This window comes from Tenrec ecaudatus, chromosome 10, assembly GCF_050624435.1.
Source record: "Tenrec ecaudatus isolate mTenEca1 chromosome 10, mTenEca1.hap1, whole genome shotgun sequence".
NCBI classification, from domain to species: domain Eukaryota; kingdom Metazoa; phylum Chordata; class Mammalia; order Afrosoricida; family Tenrecidae; genus Tenrec; species Tenrec ecaudatus.
In genome coordinates, this window is record NC_134539.1 from 158,224,987 (window position 1) to 158,245,708 (window position 20,722).

Below are 20,722 nucleotides of genomic sequence, written 5' to 3' on the forward strand. Positions count from 1 at the left end.
CCCCCGCAAGCCTGCACCGACCAAACGGTGGCGGGATAACCGCTTGTCTGTAACCGCTTGTCTTCACTGAGCCCCCTAGGGCCGCCTGAGTGGTCCTGTCCCCTGGGTCTGGGTCACCAGGGACCTGAGCCCCGGGCACCAGAGTCCTCCTAAACCAGACCCTGGGGACTGGCAACCAGCCTGGAGGTCCTGGGGCCACACCCCCTCCGCCTGACCCCCCGCGGCCCCGCCCACCGGCGTGGTCCTGGGGGCGGGGCGTGCGCCCCCTGCCCGCCCGCCCGACTTGCGCTCGGCTGTCTCCGCGCCCAGCGCTCGGCGGCGCTCGGCTGTCTCCGGCCGTTCGGCTCTGCTCTCGGCTCGGTCCCGCGGCCGCTGCGGCGCCGGGCATTTCTCCGCAGCTCGGCTCGCGGCCGCGGCCGCCGCCGCCTGGCCCCGGTGCCCATGCAGGCCATCAAGTGCGTGGTGGTCGGCGACGGGTGAGTGCCGGGCCGGGCCCGCGGCCCCGGGGACCTCGCCCGGCTCGAGCGCGCGGCTCCAGGGCGCGGCCAGGACGAAGGGGACGCCGCGCCATCCGGCAGGGGCGGGGTCCAGCAGACCACCGGCTCGGGCTCGGGCTGCTGAGGGGGTGGGCGGGGGGTGGGCGGGCCACCTGATGCTGCGGCCATCCGAGGCCACCCTAGCCCGCCGGGCGGCCAGGGCCGGTGCGCAGGGCGAGGTGGGCTATGCGCCCGAGCCGCCAGCCCATCGTCCTCGTGGGTGCGGCCAGGCCTCTCCCCTGGGCGGACCCTCCGCCGGTGCTCCACTCCCCTCCTGGCCCACAGCTCCCACTCTCCCTCGAGGGGTGCCGGTGTCTGTGCCGCACCCACCACCCCGCCCCTTGTGGACCCGCCGGCCCCGGGCCTCCTCCGCCAGCCCTAGGTCGCCGCGGGTCTACTGCCCGGAACCCCGGCCTCCAGCCACCCCGAAGCCCGGCCTCTGGAGGCTGGGAGCCGGCTGCTGATGCTGATACTGATGGAGAGCCCACAGGCAGCCACATGGCTTGTCCGTGTGTCCGCAGCGCCGTCGGGAAGACCTGCCTACTGATTAGCTACACCACGAACGCCTTCCCCGGGGAGTATATCCCTACCGTGTGAGCCCCGCGTGCGGGCAGGGGGAGGCAGCAGGGTGGGGGGCTGTGATGTAGCCTGCCACTCCCGCCCTGACCTCCCTATGCCCCCCAGCTTCGACAACTACTCGGCCAATGTGATGGTGGATGGCAAGCCAGTCAACCTGGGGCTGTGGGACACTGCCGGCCAGGAGGACTACGACAGGCTGCGCCCTCTCTCCTACCCCCAGACTGTAGGTGCCCCTGCCCACCAGGGTCCCCCAAGATGGGGGTGGGGTCATTGGGATGCCCCTGCCTGCACTTACCTGGCCCCCTCCCCCCCCCAGGATGTCTTTCTGATCTGCTTCTCCCTGGTGAGCCCGGCATCCTTTGAGAACGTCCGTGCCAAGGTGGGCAGGCCTGGAGTTCACAGGGGGTTAGGGGTGGCACTCATGGGAAAGGGATACCCTGGCAGGGCAGAAAGTCAGGGTGTCGGACCATAGGAGGAGGTAGCCAGAGACTGGCCCTGGTGTAGTAAAAAGCATACGGCTCTCTTTCCTGTGGACCCTTTTGGTATGGAGTCTGCAGGACAGGGAGGGGCACCCAGCAGGGCTCTCAGGATGGAGGGCCTCTGGGTCTTTGGGGGCTGGCAGCCACAGCCCACAGCCCCCACTGTGAGGCCAGGATAAGCCTGGGTCTTCCTGCTGCTTATCTCCTCCCTGCCCCCTTCCCCAGCAGACCATGGAGGCTGGAAGGGATGATGGCTCAGGCCAGTGGAGAGGCGGCCGTGAGCAGTCTATTCTGTCCCTACAGTGGTACCCAGAGGTGAGGCACCACTGCCCCCACACCCCCATCCTCCTGGTGGGCACCAAGCTGGACCTGCGGGACGACAAGGACGCCGTTGAGAGGCTGCGGGACAAGAAACTGGCACCCATCACCTACCCACAGGGCCTGGCCATGGCTCGCGAGATTGGTGAGCTGCATGGGGGCTGGCCAGGGCAGGGAGACACCCCTGGCTGAGGTTCATGGTCCCAACCTCTCTGCCCCTCATGACCCCAGGTTCTGTCAAGTACCTAGAGTGTTCAGCGCTGACCCAGCGGGGCCTGAAGACAGTGTTCGACGAAGCCATTCGTGCTGTGCTCTGCCCACCCCCCGTAAAGAAGCCGGGCAAGAAGTGCACGCTTTTCTAGAGCCCAGCGTGGCCTGCCGGGCAGCGGGGAGCAGCCCCTTGGGCAGCAGTGTCTGCTGTTGTGTTCAAGTGTGTGGTGTCCCTGAGTTTTTGGGTGGGGGGTGGGGGGAAGGGGGCGCATGGGGATGAGGCTGCCCAGAGATCCTGGGCTCCAGGTCTCCTCTTGGAGGGTGTAGGGTTCAGCCTTTTCCATCCCCCAGGCTGGGAGGGAGGGAGCAGGGTCTCCCTCAGGGCTGCAGGGGCGGGTCCAGGGCAGCCCCAGGGTGGCTCCATCCCCGTGGGGAGGTTGGGGCTTGGAGTTTGCTCATCCTGCTTGGGAGAGGCTGCCCTGATTTTGTATAATAAATGCTCTCCACCACCACCACCTGCCTTTGGCCTCACTGTCTGCCCCTGCCACCCCTCACTTCCCACCCCCAAGCTAAGGTGGCACAAGAGATCTGGGCATCCATGTGTACATCTTGGGCTCGAATCCCCTGCAGAGGTGTCTCTGACCTGCCCCCATATACTGGGCAAGGGAAGGAACAAACCTTGGGGGCTGCCTCAGCTTCCCCAGGGACAGCTCAGCTCCTAGCAGGAGTAGTGGTGTTTGTATTCCTAGGCTGGGCTCCAGGGCAAGGTGGCTACTTTCAAACCCAAGTCCAGAGGGTTGACAGCCAGCCAGGCCTTGCTGCAGGAAGAATGGGGTGCTCTGGGGTCAACCTGGGAGGGGTGGGGGTGGGGGGCAGGGAGATAGGGTTGGGGCTTCCTCTTCATCCTGAGGTCACTGGGCATCCCTGTACACAGTCACGTAATCGGATCATGTTCAAGCTGGATTCAGCTCGTACTGGCTTAGGCGCTACCCTGGCAATTGTCTGGAGTGGTGCTAGCCAGTGGTTCCACAGCCACGGTTCACGGGATGACCCAGTCCTACGGAGATAACAAAGCCTGGCACTGCCCACACCCTCCTGTGCACGTGGTCATCACCGCAGGCCGAGGAGGCTACCGTGTCTGTTATCTGCACAGTAGTTCCTGCACGTCTCCCCAGCCCACCTTCAGGCACAGCCATGGTGGCGTGAAGTTGCCCACAATGTCAGGGCTTGCGGCCGGGAACTGGCAAACACACCAGCCGGGGCTTGGTCTCTTGTTCTGTGCATGGTGTCGGCATGACTGTATTGTTCGTTCAGATTAAACCTGGTATGTCAGGTCGGGGCCATCGCGTTGTACATAGCACACAAAGTTGACCAAAGCTCTGCCAGCATCCCTAAGTCATGATGGATCACTGAGAGTGAGTCTGGTCACTGACAAATGACCATGAACCGGACACACAGTCACTCTCTCTCTTATTCTTCACTTAGAGGTATCTGAGCCAGGCTCGCGGGGCGTGTCTGTGGGACTCTCAGAAGCACTCCACCCAGTGGAGGTCTGGACAAGGCAAAGGTCATGCTTGCCCAAACCCCCTCCCTCGCACAGCCAGCGGTCAATCTCTGAAAAGCCCTTACTCCCAGCCTCTGCTGGGGTGCAGTCAGGCGTCCCCTTAGCCAGGTTCCCTCCCTGTAAAGGTCTGTCCTATTCTCTTGAAGGCGCTAGGAAGTAGCATATGACCGGTGAGCAGAGGGTCTTTATTGGGGGGAACCAGCGGCCACAGGCTCAGGCGGCCAGGAAGCCCCCATCTACTGGCAGGGTAGAGCCCGTGGTCATGCCACTGCGGTCACTCAGCAGGAAGAGGATGCTGTCCACCACATGCTCCACCTCTGGGACAGTGAGAGGCAGATGAAGGGCTACCGGGCCCGGGCCCAGGCCCTTCCTCTCATCCAGCTCCCTAGGGCCAAGGGACTGTCCTCCCCGCCCCCCCTCTTACCAGCAAACTGGCCCAGGGGGATGCGGTCTAGCATGGCTTTGGCCTTCTGGGGGTCACTCCAGTTGACCTGGCCCATGGGAGTCATTACCACTGTGGGGTTCACTGCATTGACCCGGATCTGCTTGGAACAAGTGGGTCAGCAAGTCAGGGGTGCCAGGTGGCCCTGCAGAGGACACTGGGGGAAAGCCCTGGCTCACCTTATGTGGCCCAAGCTCCAGGGCCATCACCTTGGTCAGCATGTCTATGGCACCCTTGGTGGAGCCTGTGGAGAGTAGGGGCAAGAGGTCCAGTACTGTAGCTTCAGGGACCGGGGTATCAGCCAGGGAGGCCATGGGGCCCAACAATGCAGGCTGGGGACAGTCAGGGCCCAGCTGGGGAGATCATGGGGCCCAATGCTGTGGACCAGGGAACCAGGGCCCAGCAGGGGAGGTCATGAGCCCAACACAACAGGCCAGGGCACCAGTGCCCAGGGCTTATTCACAGGAAACCCTGCAGACTAGGCGGGCGGGGGCTGGACACTAGCATCCAGGGTCATTCACAGCAGACCTGGGGGGGGGGTAGGGGCGGGGGGGGGGGGGCGGCGGCAGCAGTGGGGGCAGACCAGAGTCCAGTGTCACAGAGGATCCTATGGGCTGAGGGGAACAGCATCCAGGGTCACTCATGGCAGACCCTGGGGGTGAGGGGGGGCAGGGAGGTGTCCAGGGTCACTCACAGTAGACCGTGTGGTTGGTCAGGGCACGCTGGGAGGCTTGGCTGGAGACGTGGACAATGGCCCCTGGGGTTCCCCGGGCAACCAGGCCCCGGGCCACGATCTGGAGTGGTACAGTAGGTGAGGCCCACGTGGGGCACCCGCATCCCTTCTCCCACCAGCAGTACAGCTCACCTGGGACACCTGGATGACTGCACGCAGGTTCACATCGAAGGACCTGTGGCAAGTGGGATCCTGGTTGGTCCGGGCCTGCCTCGGGCCTCCCCCTGCCACACACCCAGGGCTCCTGCAGCCGGCCCACCTGTCACAGGCCTCCTTGGTCACCTCCAGGAAAGGCTGCAACACGGCCACAGCGGCATTGTTCACCAGCAGGTCCACCGGCCCCACGCCGCCCAGCGCCCGCTCCGTGGCCTCCCAGTCACCCAGGTCCACGCACACGGGCTCGATGCCAGGGCACTGTGGGGGGTTACTCTTAACAGAGGCACTGTGCCCAAGGCAGGCACACCTGGGCTTCTACCTTTGAGGGGGGAGGGCAGGGTATGCACCATCTTTCAGCTGGACAGGGGACAGGGCAGGGCTTCAGAGGGGCCAGCCAGCTTGTAGACCAAGAGGCTGTGGGATTGGGGAGCTGTCATGACCATTGGTTAAGCCTAATGACCGCCTGTGGCCAGTCCTCTTCCTCCCGGTCCTGACCCCAGCTTGCCGGGCAGCGCTTCCTGCCCCTTCCATGTTCAGGGGCCTCGTCACCCACGGGGAAGGCAGGCTGAGGGTCCCTAGCGGGCCCCATACAGAGCACAACGCCCAGCCCAGGAGGTGGAGCCGCGCGGCCGCCCCGGCCCCGCCCCACTCCCTCTCTCCAAGTCACTGGGGACCCGATGACCCGGCCAGCAGTGCCTACCTCGTGGACCAGGCTGTCCAGGTCGGCCTGGGTGCGGCTCACAGCCACCACGCGCGCGCCTGCCGCGTGTAGCGCCAGCGCCGTGCTACGGCCGATGCCTGCGGAGAGCGGGCTCAGTGCGCGTTCGTCCCTTCCGCCCGCCCGTCGCCGCCCGCCCTGCCCGCTCGCTCCCCAGGCCCACCTTTGCCCGCCCCGGTGACCAGCGCCCGGCGGCCCGCGAGCCCCAGATCCATGACGGCACCACTTGACCAGCGAACTCGGACTGGACTTCGAGCTCCCGTGGACCACCGAGGTAGTGACCGAGCCGGAGAGCGGAGACCAATCGTAAAGCGACGTGAGGAATGAAGGCGGGTCTACGCGAATATAGGTCCTTTCTGCGCGTACGATTGGTCGGAAGGGGTGGGGGCGTGGTCCCGCGACACTCAAGGAGAGGCGGAACGGCCAATCGGAAAGCGCCGGGCGTCCCGGGCGCGCAGCCAGGCAAACAGAGGTCACCCCTGCGAGTGCGATTGGCCGCAGGTAGGAGGCGTGTCCGGGTGGGGCGGAGGTTTTCAAACTCCCGGAGGCGACCTCAGGTGGGTCAGGAATGGATTTAGCGGGGCCTCTCATCGCGCGGCAGATTATTAGGGAAAGCAGCTTGGTGGTCCGGTGTTACATGAAACGGCGCGTTCTCAGCTGGCATGGTTTGCTTTTCCTCGAGTAAAACATCTGGCCATGCGCCCCCAGCACCCCGTCCCCCCCTTCCCCACGGCTGACCACCTAGCCTTGGAACGGAGAGGCAGGCCGGTCTGTTTTCTCCCATCAGCACTTGGGGAGATCAGGCAGGGCAGAAGGGACACAGAGGGCTCCCAGGAGAAAGGCTCCTGGGAGTCAATGTTCAAGGGCCCCGAGTGGCCGAGCTGGGCAATGTTGGGGGGCGGGCGGGAAGGGCCTGTGCCCACCCAGGGGCCAGCCATCAGGTTGGAGGCAAGAATGCCGATGCTGGGAGTTGGCTGCGCTTAGGCCTCTGCCTGTTCTTCCGTAGGGCTCAATGTGTTTTCCCTCATGCCAGGAGCCTCAACCCTCCACTGGTCAGAGACCTTCTCGAACAAGCTCTAGTCATCTACTCATCCTGGCCAAGCGTGGCTCCTGGGAAGCCCTGCTCTGTGGTCCATGGCTTTACTGGAGTTGCTGCCTAGCTTGCAGGTCCCCGTGCCCCCTCCCCATATCCTGATGGCTGCACCTCAGTCCACAGGCCCCACTCTCAGACAGGCACAGCTCTGCCAGGCCTGGCCAGGAGGTGCAAGTGGGCCCCAGGCCCCTACGCCTTCCTCAGGAAGTCAGACAGGGACCAGACATGGTGGGTGGACACCAGAAGGCAGGGTTCCAGTGACTTCAGGCTGTCTTCATCATATTAGGGTGGATGAAATATGCCCCATTCTGCCCCAACCCCCATTCCTCCAGCTCCATATGTACAGGTCCTGGGTGAACAATCTTTATTTCGGCAAATTTGATGCCCGAGCCACCTGGACGCAGTGGGAGGGAGGGGGCAGTGGGGAGGGATTTCTGCTCAGCTTCCTCAGGCCGCACAGGCTAGCTGAGGCGGGGCAGGGGAGCGGCAGGGGTCCTAGGAGGCCAGGTAGCCAGCATCCACCAGAATGCCCGAGCCACTGGTGGACGTGCTGCAGTCGCTGAGCAGGAAGAGAATGCTGTTCACCACGTCTTCCACTTCTGCTGGGCATCGTCAGGGAGAGGCCAGGCCATGTTCAGGGCAGGGTAATGGGGCAGAGGGAACAAGGCGAGGGGCAGGACCAGGGCGGAAAGGGGCCCAGGATGAGACAGGGCACGGGGGGGAGGGGGGCAGGCTGCAGGGGACAGGGAGGGGCAGGAGGTACAAGGGTGGGGAGGGATAGGGAGGGGCAAGATGAAGGTGGGGCCCAGGTTGTGGTCAGGGAGAGGCAGGGAAGGACAAGGGGGCAGGGCTGGGGAGCAAGCCGTGGGGAACTGGGAGGAGCAGGGAGAGAGGGCTGGACAAGGTGCCCAGACTGCAGTCTAGGAGGGGACAGGGAGGGGCGCAGGATGAGGGGCAGGTATGAAGTTGAGGGTCAGGGCAAGAATTGGGTGGGGGGCAGGGTCTAGAAGACAGGGAAGGGTAGGGCCTAGGACAGGGAGGGAACAGGGTGAGGGACTAGAGTTGAGAATGAGAGGCAGAAACGTTGGTGGGGGCAGGACAAGAGTTGGGTGGGGGGCAGGTCCTAGGGTTAGTGAGGGGCAGGGTGAGAGGCTAGGGTTGATAATGAGAGGCAGATATATAGGTGGGGGCAGGACAAGAGTTGAGTGGGGGGCAGGTCCTAGAGTCGGAGGGGCAGGGTGAGGGGCTAGGGTGGAGAACGATGGTGGTGGGAATAGGGCCCCTGTGGGGTAGGAGCAGAGGGCCCCTCACCTGCGAATTTCTTCAAGGGGTGGCGCTCTTTCAGTCTGCGGGCAAGCTCAGGGTCTTCACAGACATTCTGGCCCATGGCTGTCAGCACCACCGTGGGGTTCACGGAATTCACCCTGATCTAGGCCCAGGGGTCTGAGGTGTGGCCTCAGCCAGGGGAGCAACCTCTAGCCCACAACTCCCCTCGCTCTTCTCCACTCAGCCCCACTCCCACCTGCCCTTGCCCCCGGCCCCAGTGCCCACCTTGTGTGGGCCCAGCTCCAAGGCCATGGTCTTGGTCAGCATGGTCATGGCACCCTTGGTGGAGCCTGAGGAGAGAGGGTGATGCTGAAGGCCACAGGGTGCAGCCCCTGCAGGTGGCCCAGCCCTGGCGCCTGGTGAATCTGCTCCCAGAGAGCAGAGGGACTCACTGTAGGTGGACAGGGAGGGGAAGGTGACATGGGCCACCATGCTGGAGACGTTGACGATGGAGCCAGGCACGCCACGTGCAATCATACCCCGGGCCACGATCTGGAAGAGAGGTTGCCACTGCCGGCTCGCCCCCCCTCCCCCACCCCCAGCCCCGTCTCCTCACTTACCTGGGACACTTGGAAGACGGCACGCAAGTTGACGTTGAATGACCTGGCGAGGGCACAGGGTTCAGTCAGAGGACGAGGCTGCCTCCTGACACCGACCCCCAGCTTGCCATCCCTTATGCCCACCTGTCAAAGGCCTCCTTGGTCACCTCCAGGAAAGGCTGCAACACGGCCACGGCGGCATTGTTCACCAGCAGGTCCACCGGCCCCACACCGCCCAGCGCCCGCGCCGTGGCCTCCCAGTCACCCAGGTCCACGCACACAGGCTCGATGCCAGGGCACTGTGGGGGGCAGTGGCTGGTGGCGGGCACATGGCTCGATGCCAGGGCACTGTGGGGGGCAGTGGCTGGTGGCGGGCACATGGGGAGCTCTGAGGGGCTTGCCGGCACAGTTGCTCACCTCCTTGCCTAGGCTGACCAGGTCCGAGTTGGTCCGGCTCACGGCCACCACTTGGGCTCCAGAAGCGTGCAGGGCCTTCACAGTGTCCCGGCCAATCCCTGCAGGCACCTCGGCCACAGGGCCCATGCAAGTCAAGGTTGGGGCAGAAGGGCTGCATCCGGAAGAGGTGAGCCAGGAAAGGTGGGGCCCAGTAGAGCTGGGGTCCAAGGAGGAGAGGTGGGGTGCCAGGAGAGGTGGAGATTCAGGAACAGGTGGGAGCCCAGGGTCGGGTGAGGGTCCAGGAGTCAGGGTCGGGTCCCAGGATTGGGGGTCTAGGGCAGGATGCAGATTAGGGGCTAAGGAAAAGCTGGGTATGGGCCTCCCTGGAACCCAGGCCAGCTCACCCTCTCAGGGGGTCTGTGTGGACTGGGAAGGGCTGCGATTGCATCCCAAAGGTGGGGTGCCCTGCTGCCTAATGGGGTGAGTGGATGTCACTGACTCCAGGTGGGTGGTCTGCCTCACACTCCCACGCCAGCCCCGCCTGCTGCCTACCCTGCCTGTGTGCACCCACCTTTCCCTGCTCCGGTCACCAGGGCCCGCAGGCCACTGAAGTTCAGCTGCATTTTCAGACTTGGTGGGAATGGGCTGGAGGATGTGCAGGCTTTATACTCCTGGGTTGGCATGATCATGGGAGGTGGGCAGGGCACTTCAGCTCCACTCCCTCACAGGAATGCTGAGAGGCCCGAGGCAGCCTCCTCCACCGACCCATGAGGTGCCAATCAGGGCTGCGTCCAGATTTGGGCAACGAAATCAATACTGTGGTTACAGTGTGTGTGCATCCATGTGCACATGAGAGCGGGCATGTGCGTAAGTGCGGGTGTGTGTACAGGTGGTCTCTGTGCACTCTGTGGGTGCCGGCATGTGTGTGCATATGTACTTGTGTGTGTGGGTACATATGTGTATTTGCATGTGTATGTGTGTATGTTTATGTATACATGTATTTGTGTGGATGTGTTTGTATATTCGTGCCGGTGTAGGTGGATCTGTGGAGGTGCGTGTGAGTGTCTGCAGTCGGCTGTGCGGTGGGGAAGGTGCAGGAGGGGCTGCATGTATATGTAAGTGTGTTTGTGTACATGCATGTGAGTGCCTTCCTGTGCAAGTTCACGGTCAGTCAACTGGGCAGCGGGCAGGTGCAGGAGATGGAATGGTGAGGACTCGTCTCTGCTCCTGCCCACAGTCGCTGTCCAGCAGCTCTGCCTTGACCAGAAGAGCTGGCTGAGCTTCCAGTCAGGCCGGCAGGGCAGTCTGTGCACTGGCCACAGGGTCTGGGGTCACTGTGGCCACCTTCACAGGAAGGCCAACGGCTGAGCATCTCCAGAGCCTGCATGTCCCTCTGGCCACCAGCAGCCACCCGGCACACCCACCTTCCCCTGGACCCATTTCCTTCTTTAATCAAAATCCGGATACCCTACCCCACTCTCACCCACTTCCTCCCACCCCGCAGTGGCTCCAGCTGCTATGTTCCTGTTGACTGAGAAACTGACACTCAGCCCGCCCCAGCCCCTCCAGCCCAGGTGGAGAAGGGTGGGGGGTATTGCACGGGCTCCTGGGGCCACTCCTATCTGTCGAAGTTGCCTTTGGCCATGGTGGTCTCCTCGCCCTACTCCTACACCAACTCCCCTCTCTAGACCCTGGATCCAGGCTGGCTCTTGTTTGGGGCTTGCCTCTGGAGGGTCCGGCTGGACCCCGTGCACACACACACTGCTGTGAGCTCAGCATCCTGCACACCGTGGGGATGGGGGTGAGGATTGGCAGCTGGCTGACGACTTAGACCTGGCCTGTGTGTGTGCGTGTGTGTGTGTCTCTGCAGGTGGGTGTGGGTGGGAAAAGCAGGCCTCAGTGAGGCCCGGCCACAGAGACACAGGCCCTGCTAAGCCGCTGGGCCCCTTTCTCATGTTGGCTCTCTTTGTCTGTTGGGAGGAGACCCTGGATCTGCTTTCTGCTGAGGGTGCGGTCCCTGAGAGAGCTGCCTGAAACTGGACCCAGCGCCTCACAGAAATGCCAGCACAGGGTGGGGTGTGACACCATGGCTTTCCTGGGGGCCAGCTTGGCACTCTGGGCAGAGGGGATGCCAGGGCTGCCCTCTGCTGTGTGCACCCCTGCAAGGACACAGGCATGCTAGGCACACAGGGGACATGTGTGCTTACCCAGAGACACGCGAGGATGTGGCACGCAGGCACCAAGTGGGACAAGGACACAGTGTGCACAGACACAGGACACCTGTTTACAGAGGAACACAAACGTGTACACAGACACACATGCACACCAACATGTGTGTTTACACAGGCACATGCGTGTGCTCTTCTCACGACAAGGGTTATGGGTCCCCTACCCAAGCCAGGGGGCAAGGGCCCCACCTTCTGGAGGCTCCAGGTCCTAGAGGCCCCTTCCCTCTGAGGTCAGGCCACAGGAGCAGGTGGACTGAAGGGGGGCGGGGTGGGGGACCGTGAGACCTGAACTAAAGCCCGTGGGAACTGAAAGGTGATGCCGGGATCAGATCAGCTGGGGCGGGTGTGCTACTTCAGGGATGGCTGGCCCTCCAGCCCACTTTGCCTGGGAGGCCTCTGGGGCTCCTCCCCCCAGCACAGCAGAGGTTGGCCTGTCTTGGGGCGGGGGTAGGGGGTGAGGGGCAGCGTGAGCCTTGCTTCCTGAGGAGGCTCTGCCAGCTGCCCCAGTGTGTCCTCCACTGGAATGGCCGAGGGCCTGCTGCTACTGGGCCCCCAGTCCCGACCGCGGGGCAGAAGTAGGAAGGGCTAGCAGAGAACTGAGTCTCTTTGGACAGCCATGGTGGTGGTGGTCATGGACACAGTCCCTGCCATGGGGTCCAGCTGTCCCCCATGGTCACCTTTCTAGGAGTGGAGCGGCTGGTGGTCCATGCCTGCCCAGGTCTGCAGCTGGACGCAACCTCCCCCCCAAGAACTCCTAGTTTCAAACACATTCCCAGCAGCTGCCTGCCGGGCCGGCCCAGAGAGCAGAGATGCTGAGCGGTGGGGCTTGGGTCAGAGTGTGAGGTGGGAGGACAGACCCTGTGTGCAGGGTTCCTGTCCCCAGCCAGGCACCCACAGGGGGTGGGGGTGGGGGTAGGATTTCAGGGGCCTTCTGCAGCACCACACCCTGAAGCAAATGGAGCATCGTTGCCTCTGAACCTGCCTTCTGGCACCTCACAGTCCACAAGTTAGAAAGGTGAGTGCCTCCTACTAGTCAGCCATGCTTTCCCGGGACCCCGCCTTGTCACAGGTGGGCGGGGCTCCAGGTGACAAGAGCAGCCACAGACCCCGTCCCAGCATCAGTTATGATGTTCTATTTGCTGTGGGTTTATCTGCATTGGTTTTAAAATGTGACCGTGTTAAAACAGACTGCCTGGTCCCAGCCAGCTGACCAGGCCTGCATGTCCTCCCACAGCAAAAGGGTCCTATCTACTCTTGCGGCTGCTCGTTCACGTGACCCCAGTATTCTGGGTTCTTTGAAGGCTTCTCAAATGCTTGAACTCAGCACAGTCCCCACTGCTGTGCCCTGCTGGGTCCTTGCTCCGGTGCCTCCCATTGCTCCCCTGGCCTTTGTCACAGCTGCCGATGCTTGTCTCCCTCTTGGCCCATATGCACAAGTGGGGATGGGGGTGTGCTTTTGTTCATGGGGCAGCAGCAATCCCTTACGAGAACCACCACCCAGCATTACCTCCCGCAGACCTCCCCCCTGCCGGAGGGACTCTCCACAGCCCTTTGTGGCACCATGGGTCTACGATGAGAGACTGCTCGTCTGTCTGTCTGAGAGCGCCCTTGGGAGACCCACTGGCTGGGCGCATGGGTGCAGAACCCCAGGCTGACAGGGTGTGCGTCTCTCCGAGCTTCGAGGGGCACTGAGGAGAAACCCTGTGCTTTCTTTGGGTCCCTGCTGTATGTCCACCGCTCCCACCCCCACCCCGTTTTGGGATTCCTCACTTTCTGCTGCTTGGAGCAGGGGGGCTCTGCTGTGAGGTACAGGGTCCCAGGCACCCAAGGGAGATGTCCACTGCTGCAGGGTCCTGCCAATCAGTGGTCACAGCTGTAACCCCCCAACAAGGTCTGCATCTCAATGGGGGCGGCACCCTGCCTCAGACTGGTTCAGCCCCCGGGCAGCCACTCCGCGATCACAGTTGATGAGGGCAGCAGCCTGCATGTGAGAGCTGGGTGTCTAAACATCCTGGTTAGAAACTCACCCAGACCCCCGGCCTGTGTTGTGTGGCATTTCCTCAGTCCCACCCCCTTGCCAGCCCCAGCCAGCTGGGCTTTTGATCCTGGGCTGGGCCTTCCTGCCTGGGGAGCCTGAAGTCAACTGAGGAGGCAGGGAGTGGAAAGAGGGGCCTGGACCGAAGATTTCAGGGCACACACCTATCCCAGGCTGGACACCAGAACCCCTCAGCTCTCAGCCCCTGTACTCCTGCCATAGCTGGGGTGGGGGTGCTGTCGAGTGGGGGAATCAGTCACTGCTGAGCTCAAAGAGAGTTTATTGGGTAGGAATCCAGGCAGCAGGGGTGGAGTGGGCAGCCTGGCAGCCAGGGTGGTGTGGGCTGCCCCTGTCCCATAGCAGCCAGCCACAGGGCAGGTGGTCTCCCTGAAGCTGGGGAGATAGGACAGGGGTGGGAGCCGTGCGAGGATGCCCCAGGCCTCAGCCTGCTCCCATCCCTGCTGTCTGCGGATGCCTGAAGACCACAGATGAGCCAGGTGCTGAGCCCCCTGGTGGCAGGATGGGCTGGGGCTGGGGCAGGTGATGTCACTCCAGGAGTGACTCCGCTCACTCTAGGCATGCGTGATGCCTTCTTGTCAGCCGGTCCACTGAGCTCTGGCCCGCTGGGGCGTCACCAGTCTGTCAATGGGCAGGCAGGCCCCGTCAGGCGGTGCTCAGTTCTGCTTCGGTGGGGGGCACCAGGCTGTGTCTGGGTAGAGGAGACAGTGCAGGGACTGGAACCTGGGAAGACAAGAAGTGGGGGTCAGTTGTGGAGAGGGGCTGCTCTGAGCTCCTGCTGGCCTGCACCCTGAGACCTGCTCACCGTGTGGGGTCCTGCTGCGGGCTGAAGCCTCCGGCTACGTTCACCACGTTATTAGGGTTCTCCGGACCCCCATAACTCAACGTGACCTGAGGTAGGACAGGGAGGAAGGGTGAGGTCAGAGCCCAGCTAGAAGAGGTAGCTGCTAGATTTCCAGTACCCTGCTGGAGAGGGACCCATGTGTGCCAGGCTACGGGGACAGTGTGGAAGGGAGAGGTGGCCAGCACGGGAGGAAGTGGAACCAGATGGAAGACCGGCAGAGGAGCGAAGCGGCTGCGGCGTGGTAGGGGCGTGACTGAATGGGGCGTGGCAAACGGAGAGGCAAAGTGGGGCGGAGCAGAAGGGGCTGAGCGATGGGTGTAGAGCCAAGGGGGCGTGGTGGCACAGGGGGCGTGGCGTGGCAAGGGAGCAGCGGCTGGGCCGAATGGAAGGATATGGTAGAAATGCTTAGGGACACCATAGAATAGTAGGGGCGGGGCAGAGGGGCGTGGTTGAGCGGCAGGGGCCCGACCGGAAAGCCTGGGCCCGGAAGGCAGCCTACCTGCTGGAGCACAGAGTCTGGTGGCAGCCGTGGCAGGTTCTCCAGGTGCGAGTGGAAGAGCGGGCAGTGCAACAGGCGCGCGCCCAGCAGCCCCTCGACGATATAGCCCACGGTACAGTCATCCGGCAGCCGCACCCTCTCGGCCGTGCTCATGAAGCTGCCCAGGCTGGAGAGGGGACTGGTCAGCGGTGCCCGCCCCAGCCCCACACAGCCTGCCTGAGGCCCCACACCCCACTCACCTCGCCCACGGGCTCATCTTGAGAGCGAGGCCCCTGCTCAGGCAGAATCCGGCCCCACCCGTAGCAAACCAGAACTTGACCGTGGACACCTGTAGGGGGGAAGCCAGGGTCAGTGGTGCCTAGAGAGGTCTCATAGAGGGACAGAGCCCGGACCTCCTTAGACCGCCCACCGTGATGTGAAGGGTGCCAGCCCTAGCTCAGTGACTCACAATGCCGCCCCCTGGGGCCCTCTCGGTGGCCTCGATTGGGTGGTCCAGGCTGGGCCGCCCCAGGTAGACGTCCCTGCTGGGTGAGAAGGAGGACAGCAGCCGCAGCAGCATGCCAGGGTTCACATAGTTGTCATCGTCCACGTGGCAGAACCACCTGGTCCGCAGGGGCTGGCCAGTGAGCACCCAGTCCATCGCTGACCCAGGACACCCCCTCCCCACTGGACTAGGGTATCCCTGTGGTCCAGGACACCCGCGTGGCACAGTCATCCCTTCAGGCCAGGGTCACCCCAGTATCCCAGGCTTAGTGTCGTCCCCTGAACCCTGGGCACCCCAATGGGAAAGGGTCCCGCCTATGGTCTAGAGCACCCCGTGGTCCAGAGGAGCATCAGCCCGGCATACTTGCGGCCTGACTCGATGAACTTATCGTACTCCACGGACATCTTGCAACTGAGGGCCTGCCGGGTGTGCACGGCCGAGCAGTTAGTGTTGATGATGTGGCTGCCTGCAAAGGGCCGTGGAAAGGCAGGGTGGACTCCCGCCCAACCATTCCTGCACCAGCTCCCTAGGCATCCTCTTCAGTCCAAGCAGGTGGTGGTCACTTGCGGGGTCACATGAATGGAAGGCCACTTGGAAACATGATTGATGGGGGCCCTCACCCGCTGTCCATCGGGTGCAAGTCTGGGAGGCTGTGGGCCGAGGCCTTGAAAGTTGGCCAGCGGCAGCTAGGCAAAGACAGCACAGTGGGCCGCGAGCAGGGCCAGGGGGCCTGACCTCACCGGCTGTGTGACCCTGGGAAGGTCACCTGCCTCCCTGGCAGGTTCCCACAAGGATGTCAGGGATCAGGGGCACTGGGGCAGGACTGGGAGACACTCACCTGCCTGGAGTTGGAGCTCAGGGTCGTCCCCATCCGTGAAGATGAAGGTCTGTGGGGAGACCAACTGTGAGTGAGTGCCTGGGGACCTGGCCTGAGAGCGTCCAGAGGAGAGAGCCTGCCGGGTGGGGTGGGGTGACGCCTGGTGCCCACTGCTGACTGCTGCCTTGTCCTCTTAAGTGGCAGCATGGCCCTGGGCCAACTTTCACAGTGAACTTCCTAAGATCCCGGCCCCCAGAGTACCAGCCAGAACGGTGCTCGCGGTGTAGGTAGGCCCTGGGGGCTGGAGGTCTAGCAGTCACCCTGAGGGGCGGAGTGCTCAGTTCGGGGTTGCTGGGCAGTACGGAGGTCCAGCCGGCACCAGCAGTGGGCCAGGGCCGGGATCCGGGACTGCCAGCGGGCGTGAGGCCGACCTGCGGACGGGCCCGGGAGATCCAGGTGCGCAGCAGCAGCCCCAGGCGCGGCCCGTGGTTCTTCAGGGTGGTCTTGACCGCGATGAAGACGTCGTCGGGCCGCAGGTCGGCTGTGGGCCGGGCGCGGGTCGCGGCGGGGGCCGGCGGGACCAGGGCCGGGCTAGGCAGGCGCGGCAGCGGCAGCAGCAGTAGTAGCAGCGCGGCCAGGGCCGCCGAGAGCGCGAGGCAGGCCCTGCATGGCGCACCCCGCACCCGGCTCATGCAGCTGCCCGCGACCCCTGGCGCCGATCGCGGCGGGCCCGGCCCGAGCCACCTTTGAGCGCGCGGTGGCCCCTTTAAGACGGCGACCCGGAAGCGACTGCCTGGATGATCCGGAAGCGGACGGCGCCGCCGCGGCCGGGTGGGTGGAAGATGCCGCTGCCGGTCCAGGTGTTCAACCTGCAGGTAACGCGCCGAAGGCCGGCCGCGTCCCCGCCACCGCCTCCCGCGACCCCGCGGGCCGAGCGGGGGCGGGGCGCCGAGCCGGGGCGAAGCCTGCGCGCGACCCCCAGCCCGGTCTGCGCCCGGCGGTGCGGGGCGCGCTCGCGGCCGCCCGGGCCCGGTGTGCACTGCGGCCGCTGTGGTGCCGGCGGAGCCCCGGTGGGTGCGGCCCGAGCGCCCCGCGCCCCCGCCGTTAGCGCTCGGTCCCAGACGGCGCCCCTGCCCGGCCGCAGGCGCTAACGCTCTTTCTCCCCCCAGCAGCCAGCCAGCTCTGTGTCGGGGGCGGGGGGTGCAGAGAGTCAGGCCGGGATGCGGGAGAGCCCGGCGCCCAGCTCGGCCTCCTCGTCAGTGACCGAGCTGTACTGCGCCCCTCCCAACAGTAGGGCCGACCTGGGCCCGCCGGCCACGGCCGGGGACTTCAGCCTGAGCGCCAGTCTGTCGGCATGTACGCTGCTTTACGAGGTACCTTCCAGGAGAGGGGCCCGCCGCCCCGCCAGCCCGATGACGACCCCGCGCCGGGCCGCGACCGCCCCTGGAGCCCGGCTCAGCCTGCCTGAGCCGAGCAGGAAACCCAGTGTGCCCCAGCCACGCGGGTCCCTGGGGTCCTGCTGTGTGCCTATAGCCCAAACTGCAGCTCCGCTGCCGGGCCAGGGTCTGGGGTGTCTGGGGCTGGCCAGAGGCTGCTCCTGGGGGCGAGGGCTTGCAAGGTGCTCTGTATGGCTTTGTGCGACCGAGGCAGGACAGCGTCTGGGACCGTGTAGGGCACCCCTGGAGCACCCTGGCCTCTGGGGACCGGGCTGTGGAGTCTGGGCCCAGCTGTGCCCTGGGGTGTGGGGGGGGTAAGGGTCTGTGCTGCCTTCCTTGGCCTCTCCTGTGGGAGGAGGTCTCAAGATGTCTGTGTTGCAGGGGGCGGTGGAGCCCATGCAAATTGATGTGGACCCCCAGGAAGACCCACAGAATGCCTCTGACGTCAGCTATGTGGTGGAGAACCCCACCCTGGTAAGCAGCCTTGGACACCTGGGTGAGTCTCAGATGGGAGCCCCTGGCATTGTGCCCCACCCCCTTCCTGACCCCTGCCCATACCTCACACACCCTTTCATCTCAGCACCTGGGCAGTAGCCTCTTCTCGACTGTCCTGCAGGACTAGGGTGGGCCCAGGGCCCTACCTGCTGGCCCAACCTGAATCCACACCCCTGCCTGCCCAGGACCTAGAGCAGTATGCCGCTAGCTACAGCGGCTTGATGCGCATTGAGCGGCTGCAGTTCATCGCCGACCACTGCCCCCCACTGCGGGTGGAAGCCCTGAAGATGGCCCTGTCCTTCGTTCAGAGAACTTTCAACGTGGACATGTATGAAGAGGTCCACCGCAAGCTCTCTGAGGCCACCAGGTGAGCAGGTAGTGTGGAAACAGGCTCCAGCCCACTCTGCTGGTCCCCACCTAGAGGTGCCATGTGTCTGTGGCCCAGTCAGAAACGGGGCACAGGGAGAGGCCGAAGTCAGGGTGCCCACCAGGTGGGGGGTAGCTGTGACTAGGGACTCCTCTCTGCCCTCAGAGAGCTGCAGCACACCCCTGACACCATCCCCGAGAGTGGGATGGAGCCTCCGCCCCTGGACACGGCCTGGGTGGAGGCCACACGTAAGAAAGCGCTGCTGAAGCTGGAGAAGCTGGACACGGACCTGAAGAACTACAAGGGAAACTCCATAAAGGAGAGCATCAGGTACCGGCCCGGGCCTGGGGGTTGCTGGGGCGGGGGGCGGGCTGCTGCTTGGGGCTGCCAGCTCACTGTGTTGGTTGCAGACGTGGTCATGACGACCTGGGTGACCACTACCTGGACTGCGGGGACCTCAGCAACGCCCTCAAGTGCTACTCTCGGGCCCGCGACTACTGCACCAGTGCAAAGCACGTCATCAACATGTGCCTCAATGTCATTAAGGTGGGCCCACGGCCACTGGGGGGGAGGGGCCACCGCCAGGGCAGGGCTCAGCCGGCCCCTCTGTCTGGCAGGTCAGTGTCTACCTGCAGAACTGGTCTCACGTGCTGAGCTACGTCAGCAAGGCTGAGTCCACCCCTGAGATCGCGGAGGTAAGGAGTGCCTGCCCACCCGTCCAGGTGTGTGGAGGGGGTGGGGACTCAGGGTGAGGACACCCTCGCTCATGTGTGACCTTCCTCTGCAGCAGCGGGGGGAGAGGGACAGCCAGACCCAGGCCATCCTTACCAAGCTCAAGTGTGCTGCAGGTAGGGGGCTAGTCGGTAGTCCTTGCAAGGTGCAGGGTCACTCTGCCCACATGTCCCTCAGAGCCCTCAGCCACATGGTGGCGCTATTTCTCGTGATCACTCCTGTCCCCAAGGTTGAGGCGAGGCTGCGTGTGTGTGTGTGGTGCATGAGCGTGCGTTGTCTTTGGCTCAGTGGCCTGCCCCCCCCCCCTGCCCTCAGGCCTGGCTGAGCTGGCTGCCCGCAAGTACAAGCAGGCTGCCAAGTGCTTCCTGCTGGCCTCCTTCGACCACTGCGACTTCCCCGAGGTAAGGAGCTGGGGGCGGGCCCTGGAGGCTGAGCTGGCTCTGTACCAAGCCCAGCTGGACCCCTGGCCTCATCCCTGCTGGCCCCACCCTCTCGCCCTCAGCTGCTGTCTCCCAGCAATGTGGCCGTCTATGGGGGACTGTGTGCCCTGGCCACCTTTGACCGCCAGGAGCTGCAGCGCAACGTCATTGCTAGCAGGTTGGGGGGGGCTGCTCTGGGCAGGGGGGCAGGTGAGGGGCCACTGCGGGGGGGCTGCACTGAGGACTATGGCCCCGCAGCTCCTTCAAGCTGTTCCTGGAGCTGGAGCCCCAGGTCCGCGACATCATCTTCAAGTTTTACGAGTCCAAGTACGCCTCGTGCCTCAAGATGCTGGACGAGATGAAGGTGAGAGGCCGGCTGGAGGAGGGATGGTCTGCCCCAGGGGTACTGGCAGCAGGCACCCCTGATCAGCCTTGTACCCCAGGACAACCTGCTATTGGATATGTACCTGGCCCCCCATGTCAGGACTCTCTACACTCAGATTCGGAACCGTGCCCTCATCCAGGTAGGCGCAGGGGGTGGGGCCAGCAACCTGTGTGGGTGGACGGGTCTTGGTGCACATGGGACCACAGCTGTGTGTCCCCCTCCCCGCAGTATTTCAGCCCTTATGTATCTGCTGACATGCGCAAGATGGCCACTGCCTTCAACACCACAGTGGCTGCGCTGGAAGACGAGCTGACCCAGCTGATCCTGGAGGGCCTCATCAATGCCCGGATCGACTCTCATAGCAAGGTGTGCCCTGGCTCCGAGGGGGGTGGGGGGGCGGGCGGCTCCCTGGGCCCTGTCCTGCTGAGCCCTGTGCTCTCGCAGATCCTGCATGCGCGGGATGTGGACCAGCGCAGCACCACCTTCGAGAAGTCCTTGCTGATGGGCAAGGAGTTCCAGCGCCGTGCCAAGGCCATGATCCTGCGCGCGGCCGTGCTGCGCAACCAGATCCACGTCAAGGTGGGTGGGGGCAGGGCATGGGTGGAGCCGGCGCAGGAGCAGGGCCAGGGACTGAGCCTGGACCTTACGCCTGCTACCTGCCCACAGTCACCGCCACGCGAAGGGAGCCAGGGGGAGCTGACGCCAGCCAACAGCCAGTCCCGGATGAGCTCCAATATGTGAAGCCGCCCGCTGGACCCTGCGCCTGGTGCTGCGCGGGTCCCCACCTCCTGCAGCTGCGGTGTGACTCCATTGTTGCATTTCAGCCCATTAAAGAACCCGCCAGAGAACTGACCTGGCTCCGCCCCTAACTGCT

At 64.2% G+C, this 20,722-nt stretch overlaps 5 protein-coding genes across 14 annotated transcripts; 2 read left to right on the forward strand and 3 right to left on the reverse strand.

Annotated features, from left to right (window-relative positions):
• Positions 1-310: 310 nt before the first annotated feature.
• RAC3 (Rac family small GTPase 3) lies at positions 311-2,355 on the forward strand. Of its 3 annotated transcripts, XM_075562396.1 has the most exons (6): positions 311-476; positions 1,058-1,129; positions 1,221-1,338; positions 1,432-1,494; positions 1,898-2,057; positions 2,144-2,355. In XM_075562396.1, the coding sequence occupies exons 1-6, from the start codon at positions 442-444 to the stop codon at positions 2,272-2,274; spliced, it is 579 nt and encodes a 192-aa protein (XP_075418511.1). In that variant the 5' UTR covers positions 311-441; the 3' UTR covers positions 2,275-2,355. The 3 variants fall into 3 exon arrangements, with proteins under 3 accessions (XP_075418511.1, XP_075418509.1, XP_075418508.1); XM_075562394.1 differs by having other exon boundaries at positions 1,221-1,494; XM_075562393.1 differs by lacking the exon at positions 311-476 and having other exon boundaries at positions 671-1,129.
• Positions 2,356-3,857: 1,502 nt separating this feature from the next.
• DCXR (dicarbonyl and L-xylulose reductase) lies at positions 3,858-6,053 on the reverse strand. Of its 4 annotated transcripts, none has more exons than XM_075559486.1 (8): positions 5,899-6,053; positions 5,718-5,815; positions 5,121-5,155; positions 4,994-5,036; positions 4,823-4,922; positions 4,308-4,372; positions 4,111-4,228; positions 3,858-4,003 (listed from the first exon to the last, which is right to left on the reverse strand). In XM_075559486.1, the coding sequence occupies exons 1-8, from the start codon at positions 5,948-5,950 to the stop codon at positions 3,900-3,902; spliced, it is 615 nt and encodes a 204-aa protein (XP_075415601.1). In that variant the 5' UTR covers positions 5,951-6,053; the 3' UTR covers positions 3,858-3,899. The 4 variants fall into 4 exon arrangements, with proteins under 4 accessions (XP_075415601.1, XP_075415598.1, XP_075415600.1 ...); XM_075559483.1 differs by having other exon boundaries at positions 5,121-5,275; XM_075559485.1 differs by having other exon boundaries at positions 4,994-5,155.
• A 1,270-nt stretch (positions 6,054-7,323) lies between these two features.
• LOC142460142 (carbonyl reductase [NADPH] 2) lies at positions 7,324-9,712 on the reverse strand. Its single transcript, XM_075562397.1, has 8 exons — positions 9,661-9,712; positions 9,111-9,208; positions 8,838-8,992; positions 8,715-8,757; positions 8,547-8,646; positions 8,380-8,444; positions 8,140-8,257; positions 7,324-7,427 (listed from the first exon to the last, which is right to left on the reverse strand). Exons 1-8 carry the CDS (start codon positions 9,710-9,712, stop codon positions 7,324-7,326), a joined length of 735 nt encoding a protein of 244 aa, XP_075418512.1.
• A 3,903-nt stretch (positions 9,713-13,615) lies between these two features.
• RFNG (RFNG O-fucosylpeptide 3-beta-N-acetylglucosaminyltransferase) lies at positions 13,616-16,798 on the reverse strand. Its single transcript, XM_075562408.1, has 8 exons — positions 16,446-16,798; positions 16,036-16,084; positions 15,561-15,663; positions 15,162-15,315; positions 14,953-15,041; positions 14,714-14,879; positions 14,176-14,261; positions 13,616-14,093 (listed from the first exon to the last, which is right to left on the reverse strand). The coding sequence occupies exons 1-8, from the start codon at positions 16,704-16,706 to the stop codon at positions 14,027-14,029; spliced, it is 975 nt and encodes a 324-aa protein (XP_075418523.1). The 5' UTR covers positions 16,707-16,798; the 3' UTR covers positions 13,616-14,026.
• On the forward strand, positions 16,288-20,696 carry GPS1 (G protein pathway suppressor 1). Of its 5 annotated transcripts, none has more exons than XM_075562402.1 (14): positions 16,288-16,470; positions 17,832-17,924; positions 18,131-18,312; positions 18,478-18,642; positions 18,723-18,858; positions 18,930-19,007; positions 19,100-19,160; positions 19,360-19,445; positions 19,547-19,641; positions 19,722-19,827; positions 19,907-19,987; positions 20,077-20,214; positions 20,293-20,427; positions 20,515-20,696. In XM_075562402.1, the coding sequence occupies exons 2-14, from the start codon at positions 17,847-17,849 to the stop codon at positions 20,587-20,589; spliced, it is 1,416 nt and encodes a 471-aa protein (XP_075418517.1). In that variant the 5' UTR covers positions 16,288-16,470; positions 17,832-17,846; the 3' UTR covers positions 20,590-20,696. The 5 variants fall into 5 exon arrangements, with proteins under 5 accessions (XP_075418517.1, XP_075418515.1, XP_075418516.1 ...); XM_075562400.1 differs by lacking the exon at positions 16,288-16,470 and adding an exon at positions 16,784-16,889; XM_075562401.1 differs by lacking the exon at positions 16,288-16,470 and adding an exon at positions 16,784-16,889 and having other exon boundaries at positions 19,103-19,160.
• Positions 20,697-20,722: the final 26 nt, after the last annotated feature.